An 8,144-nucleotide genomic window follows, 5' to 3' on the forward strand; every position below is an offset into this window, starting at 1 on the left:
AAGATGATGGGAATATAAAAATATATAAAACATGTGCATAAGGTAGAATTTTCAAAACTACAAGTGACCTTTAATATGACGTGTATTCCGTCTCTCTAAGGTTCTACGAAATTGAAAGGGATGATGGAATCGAAAAGATAGGATGATGGAAATTCTATCACCTTAATTGTGTAAGTATTTTATTTTAAAAGCGTAATACTTGAACTGGTTCCAGAGGAGACACATACAGTCGTGAGTTACAAAATCAGGCGATGCAGGCAGTTTACTGTTCGTAGACAGGATGTAGAGAAAAACGTTTTCGTGTAAACATAATAGCACAGCAAATGTGCCTGTGAAAATGTGTTAAACAATAAATATAAGCTGAAGCATATAGGGAGAAATCAATATTTTTTTTCTGATTTCTGAATGATTTATTCCACAGAAGTGCACAGCTTATAACAATATCAAAGGAAAAGACTTCAGATAACAAAATATTTATAGAAAGTACGCTCAAGCTATTACTTGGTTTTACACACCCACGTGGCTAATACCCCCCAGTAGATAAACGTTGGTAAATGCCATAAGACGATGGCTAGGACAATGATGCATGCTCTTTTCGAAACTACTGAGATGATCATGCGTCAAAAATGAGAAAAATACAGCACATTATTAGTAATCGCAACAATTAATATCCGCTGTAAATTCGCCATTATTATGCTGGTAGATATCACTACGCCTTTGAGTAAACATCAATGATTTAAAAGAGAAAGAATTCCTGATTTCTAGCTGCGAGATGGGATTAAATGAATGAAAAGCCATTCCAAAAACCGGACAGAGTCGTTTAGCCAGTTCCCCGAAACACCGCCTCCCACAATAGCTCTTTGAAGGCCTGAACACATTTAACTGCAGGCACTAAATACAACATTAAATCTTACTTTGTCATGCTCCACAAAACTTTATTATTCCGACCCAGGGTTTCAACTACTAGTTAGTCATTATGAAGGTGATCAGATTGTTCACCGCAAGCACCCTATGTAGACCTCTGACTTCCCTTACACCCTTACTATATGTAACGGACTTGCGATGAGCCATTTAAGCAGTATTATAAGCTAACAATAAGACAATGCATTGTCTTCATAAATTAAGGAAATGACAATTTAATAAAATATGATTTTGAGCAGGTGAAACTCATGGAAAATATTTAATGAGAATTATTTGATGATTTTAAGAATGCATTTCTTGAAAATCAATAATGCGTGTAAGAAAGATGCAAATGTGCAGCGGAAAAACGCATTCACGCCAGAATTCTACAAAAATATTTTCCCCATGAATTATTTTCTACTGAAAACTGCTAATTTTTCAATGATACTTCCATTAAAAACAAAAATTACTTATCATATCCTTTCGAATAAAAATAATACACGCTGCTATAAAATTTCGTTATCAATGTCCTCAATAAAAAAATGTCAGCAATTAATATCAAATAACTCGCCCTGTCGGTGCTTAATGCATCCATACCGGACCGTATGTACCTCTAGATTTCCAATTAAATGATGACATAAAATAGCTAGGAGGGATATGCTTATTCCTCCGGGCTCTGCCTCAATTTCGATGTAGATCACATTTTCGCGCCAAACTTAAAGCTACTGCGGAATATTATTTTAAAAAGTAGGTGTATTATAAATAATGACTCATTGAATTAAATGCATGTTTATAGCACATATACATATTTATTTTATCTTTAATATCATAAACTCAACAAGAATGTATGAAAGTGCAAAGAGATATTAGTTTATCCATAATTTCCATTGTAAACGACATCTATATTCAAGGTAATTTAAGAAATTTAGGTACTTGAAAGGCAGGCATAAATGCGGTTCCTCATTTGGAAGTTTATTTTCTTTATATGTTCTTCTCAATAGTACACAATAGTACACAATATAACAATATTTATTTTTATTATACATTGCTGCAAGTAGGCTATTGCCTGGTGGCAGCATTAGATGTACATTAATAATAAATGTGTACATATCTATCTAATACAAATTTTAGAACAGAATAGATATCCATGGTAAAAATAATACACTAATTCTATTCTCATACAACTAAGAATTTAACATAGTCCCAATAAATCAATTTCAAACAATCGATTACATACATTAATACTAATATAATACAACTAAAAAATGAACATTGACCCAATTTCACACTCTCTCTTTTAAACCACTATGAAATTAATCAATAGGAGATGTACACTTCTTCCTAAAAATTTTCGCATTTGCGGGGAAGATCTTAAAAATAACTTCAGGTAGGTCATTCCACTCCTTTATTCCTCTATGTAGGAAGGATTTTCTCAAAATGTCTGTTTTCTGTTTTTTTTGACTTAATTTCTTATCAAGGGATCCCTGGCAAAGCAATCCCTTTATTGACCATATTCTTCTCTCAGATCGAATTAATTTTCACATACGGTTGAACAGCATTTCTTACCCTTCCATCGTTGTAAAGGCCTTGAAAAATTTTTACGCTCTCTTTTCCAGACTACGTCCCTTCACACGTCCATTATCTCGTATAGCGCCTCCTTAATGACCAAATCTCCCTGTTGCAAGTCCGCGCATTCCCCATCCAGGCGTTCCCCTTCGTTAGCCACCAACTCCGAAACTCCACCCCTTTATTTCAAAAATGTGCATCCTGAGGAAGGTCATTTTCACTAAAAATGAAATATAAGTAACACGAACCGTTTTCCGTTTGAGCAGTTTCTCAGAGGAGATCACAAGAAGCATCCACCATGATCTCTAAGGTAAGGAATCAAGCTAAATTATATTCCGTGTAATATAATTAGCATTAAGCTAGCAGAATAGAACTCTATCAAGTAATGTTAGCTCTGATTGGTACTCACAACTCATCCCCGTAAAGGTTAAACTATGTCGTTTGAAGTATTTTTATACTTCCTTGAATGTATAGCGTAAATATAAATTTAATAACGTCACTTTCCTGTAATTGGCATAAAATATAATACTTATTTATTATAAACGAGAAATAGTTAATTAAACTAATTAGATACATTAAAACCGGAGCTGCTGAAAAGGAATAAATGTTAGATTGTCTATTTTAGCATAAACATTCCTATTTACCTTAGGACACAATCATATGTATTTAATTTTGAAACTACCAGTAATTCAACTTTGATAGTATTCATTAAACTCAAAACAATAAATGTCATAACCCTAAAACATTCAGTATAAAAAATATGGAAATCTATTGTCTGTTTTAGCATAAACATTCCTATTTACTATAGGACTCACACATATGTATTTAATTTTGAAATTACCGGTAAGTCAACTTTGATAATATTCATTAAACGCGAAACAATAAATATTATAACCCTAAAAAAATCAGTATAAAAATTATGGAAATCTGATAAATACCTTACTTCGTAGAACATGCAACGGCAAAAAAAGCTATTCATTCGTTATAAAATACATCTCCCTCCGACAGGTTTTCATTTTGGCTTGCATTGCTGCATCAGCATGCGCCCTTCCCGGAGAACTCTATGGAGCTGTTGGACATTTGGATGGCTACGTAAGTAAAATTTTTCTAACCACTTTGCAATGTTTCTAAAAAATTATGTTCAAAGTTTTCCAGTTAATCATTTAGCCTCAAAGAAAGAAACACGCTATTTTATTATTATATTTATTATTATTTATTATTTTTAAAATGAAAAAGTAATAAAAACGAGCAAAAACGTAACCACTTTGACAAGCAATCGAGTGGTTTGGAAATCAAGGGGTAAAAGTGATTTATCATTTCTATACAGAGTTAGGTACAGAATTTAGGTAAAAAAACCAACGAGATCAATTGGATACATTATAGTGCGTTTGATTTTCCACTTGATGTCTGCATAAAACAGATACCCACTCGTTTCCCTTGGCAACCAGGTTTTTGTGTATTTATTCTAACAATTAACTTCACCTAGCTCTGTTGAGAAAAAAATCAACTGTACCCTTTGGCTTCCAAACCACTCAATTGTAATGCGACAATAAAATTGTCATTTCATGATTCCAGGTCTACCTAAAGTACAAAGTCGATTAATAAAAGGTAATCGCGAATAACAGTATGAAACTTAGGGAATTCAAAATTTATGCAAATATCATATTTTTCAGGCGTATCCTAAGTACAACTTTGACTATGGCGTGAGCGACCACAAAACCGGAGATCAGAAGAACCAGTGGGAGACAAGGGACGGAGATGTTGTCAAGGGTGCTTACAGCCTCCACGAAGCTGATGGCACAGTGCGCACAGTCGAGTACACCGCTGACAAGCACAACGGATTCAACGCAGTCGTCCATAGACAGGGCAAGGCCGTGCACCCGCACCACTACGCACCGGTCTATCATCACGGAGGGTATGCCGCCGTAGGACACTTGGGTGCTTACGGAGTCGGCCACTACGGCCATGGCGCCACTTCATACGCTAACGGAAACAACATAGCCATTGGACACGGAGTCGCTGCTTATGGATTGGGAGGATACCACGGCGGATATGGCTACGGTGTTGGTTACGGTGGACATTATGGTGGTGCTTCCTCTCATGCCTATGGCAACAACTTCGCCCTTGGACACAGAGGCTACCATTACTAAAACTTTAAACTCTAGGAGGAAAAAAAATTAATATCTATGAAATGCTTTCACAAAAATGAATAAAATTGCTATTCACAGAATAAATGTTGCCTATATTTCTTATCTTTTCCACCCAGTCACAGTCAAACAATTATGTATATCTCTATCTAGATAATACACCGCAAGCGGACTAAAACTTAAAAGGCGTGTGGCAGGGGGTATAAGGATACCAGCTGTTTACAAATAAAAAGGAAGAGCTCTAAGGAAATTACGAAAAGCATTTATTTATATCCCTTATGTTTCGGTTTTGAAAGCGAATTCCCATATCTATCCGTTCGGCAAAACATCTCTCTTAATGTATCGCTTCTATCGGACCTGGAAATACACTTAGGCTCTCTTATTCTGTTCTCCGTGTCGCTCATAAAGATATCCATTCTCAATTGTCCAAGCAATCGAAGCCTAACGCGCAGCCTCCTAGTCTTTAGCGGCTTCAAGCCTAATTCGCTTAACATCTTGGTAACGCTGACTGTACGCCCATAGCGTTTTTGATGAACCGCGCTGCCTTCCTTTGTATTTTGTTCAGTTCGCGGATTAAGTTGTTCTGAATTGGATCCCATACGCTCGCTGTATATTCAAGGTGCGGTCAGACGAGTGTGAAATAGCACCTTTCTTTTACTTTCTCATCCGAAAATCTTCCCACAATGCGCTTAACGAATCCGAATTTCTTCAGGGCTATGCCGCAAATATTTCTTATATGTGTTCCCAACGTTAAGCTCGTGGTTATCTTAACTCCCAGGTACTTTACTTCGTCTGTTGCCTTTATGTTAATACCATACACAGCATAAACATGGTTATAGTTGGATAAACTGCAAAAAATGAACGAACATGCATTTGCTCAGATTAAATATGCGTCGATGAAGTACACGATCATAATTTTCTTATCTTCTATTTATGCACCTGAATGCACAGCAATGATTAAACTTAATCTATTTTGGTGTATCATAAGTAAACGTTTTGGCTTAAATATTATTGAACAAAAGTTAAATTGGCAAAAGTACAGGTGATTCTACAGGTACAACTGTGTTAGCAGTCAAAAAAATACAGGCAGAGATATAAATGACAATATATTCAACGGCAATCATATTATTTAAATAATGACAAATACATAGAATCGTGTGTTCAAATTTGCTTTCTATTTCCTAAAATATAACATTTTCATGCATAATTCACATGAAAAATATAAATAAAAGTGGGAAAAAATTGAAGTGGTACACTAAAAAATAACGATTGCGAAATTGAGAGAAGTGGTGACGTGTCAAATTTACGGGTTCACGATTCTTGAAATAATAACCTTCCTTTCTTTTTCTAGAGGCATTCCGTAAAACTCAGAATTGGTATTTTCAATACGGGGCTAATTATTTTATCGCTGCACAGCTAAGTTGAGCGGCGAATTAAAATTTTATCACATGAAAACATTTTCAATCAAATTATATATTTTTTGACTATTACATAATAAACGAACCTGTATTCTCTTTTAAATATCATTAGAATTAATATCTTTGCCCATATCATTTCCCTAATTTTCAAAATGTTTAATCGCAAGAAAAAGATACATTCTACTCCGTGGTCATTATAATTGCCTTAGGCATACTTTGTTGCAGAAAAATTATCGTAACAGGGGTCACATGAGTAAAGATCCTATAAAAGTAGCAATTAACATTTTTGTTCACGCGCGGAAGAAATTTATTTTCATACCATCCTAAAGTGGTAACTTAAGTTAAAAGCCTCACTGAATCGAAAATTGAATGTAACATTAAACTTTTTGCTGCAGGAAAATATTTTTCCAATCTTAAGTATTTTTCATTAGTTATATAACAGAAAAGTTACTTTGCCTGAAATGTTATTCCTTTCAACAATTAAATGAGTGTTCATATTTCTAGTATCATATAACTGAGCACATAAACTTACCATTTTTACAAGAAGAAATTCTTAGAGGTTTTAAAATATTGAAATGGTAAAAGAAAGGGAAACCTTATTTTGCATACAATTCCTGAACAGCTGCTTCTCTTATAGATAAAAATAAATATATAAAACCGCAAAAACTGATACGTCATTCTTCCATTTTCATTTGAAGCACTTGGAAATAGATGAAACATTGGAAAAACTCATTCAAATTTATATTTAATTTTCAATGCCGACCGAAGAACAAGGTAGGTCCATTTGAGGCGGCAGTAATGTCTGCATGGTTCAAAAAATGCCTAACAAATCATAGCAAAACCAAAGAAAAGCATAACATCCGCGATTCGATTTTCAACTGAAATTCACAGCCATGACATGTGAACATGAACATGTTTAAATTCAGAGTTATGAAATACCCGCGTTTACAGTCAAGATATGATTCCGCGCCAGAATAGACATAATAACTACGTATTGAATAGACACAATGGTTAACCTTAGCTAGACACAGTTACTATTATGTAACATGAACCTCCGCAAACCCATGGAATTAAAGTAAATAAGTAGAGTGATGATTTACCAAATAGCTCATAATGCAGAGGCTTATGGCTATTTTTCGGTTAAGGTGAATATTTTTCTTCACTTAACTTAAGATGCAAAATGCGGTGTATTAAATATCATCGATAATAGACGGAAAAGATAAATAGGAATAGATATACGAAACTAAATCCTATTTTCTGTTTCTACGTAACGATTATTGTGTTAATATTCACCTACAGTAAAAAATAGGTTAATACTTTCAAATAAGCCATTGGTACAATGAAAGCTGCTAAAATCGCCAGGTTGTTTAACATACCAAATATGGCAGGAGCATGAATAGTTCATATGGTGCCTTAGGTGCTGAAATTATAACAAGTATTAATTTACAGAGATTAATAAACTAAAAATGCGACTCTGACCTTAGCAAATGTCACTCTAATATGGGGTGCTCATTTTCAGTTCTATTCGAACTTATGAATTTCATGAATTGTACAAGTTATTCAGATGAAAACTCCTTTTCGGCATTGAATTTTCAATAAATTGTTATTAAGTTCATTTAGATTTGATTTGCTGTATCCCTGCATTATATTGCATTAATAAATTTACTTTTTTGCTCTGTTACACCAATAAATTATTGGAATGGATTAATTTAAGTCAATACCTGTGCCGAAGAAGAAAAATGATATCATTTAAAAATAAAAATTTGTGGTACCGTACTCATCAGCAAGTATATCAGCTGTTAATTTCGTAACATTAATACAGGATAAAATTAGGCTTTGCCACCATAAAATAATTTAACGAAAAAATATTTCAATCTCAGCCATCTAGTAACGTAAGGAACTACCCTCGCTCCTCCGTTGCGCATTTCTTAAAATTATTGATTTGATAATTGCTTCACATCCTTTCACGTGAATTACGCCATTCTAACCGCATCCCCCTTCACTCATATAGCCATGGATACAATATGTAAAGTAGACTAATTCTTTTCCACCATCAGTGACTGCACACAGTCATCAGCAGACTACCGACAACTCCTAGAAACAACTCGCCAAG

At 34.4% G+C, this 8,144-nt stretch overlaps 1 protein-coding gene across 1 annotated transcript; it reads left to right on the top strand.

Annotated features, from left to right (window-relative positions):
• The first annotated feature begins 2,764 nt into the window (after positions 1-2,764).
• LOC124161335 (cuticle protein 19-like) lies at positions 2,765-4,616 on the top strand. Its single transcript, XM_046537649.1, has 3 exons — positions 2,765-2,776; positions 3,475-3,558; positions 4,140-4,616. Exons 1-3 carry the CDS (start codon positions 2,765-2,767, stop codon positions 4,614-4,616), a joined length of 573 nt encoding a protein of 190 aa, XP_046393605.1.
• Positions 4,617-8,144: the final 3,528 nt, after the last annotated feature.

The sequence above is a fragment of the Ischnura elegans genome, chromosome 6, assembly GCF_921293095.1.
Source record: "Ischnura elegans chromosome 6, ioIscEleg1.1, whole genome shotgun sequence".
Taxonomy (NCBI): domain Eukaryota; kingdom Metazoa; phylum Arthropoda; class Insecta; order Odonata; family Coenagrionidae; genus Ischnura; species Ischnura elegans.

What these genes read in the sequence shown, in the direction of transcription:
- LOC124161335 (XM_046537649.1), top strand. An exon ending in TTGGACATTTGGATGGCTAC is followed by an intron (nt 3,559 to 4,139) that starts GTAAGTAAAATT and finishes CATATTTTTCAG; the next exon opens with GCGTATCCTAAGTACAACTT.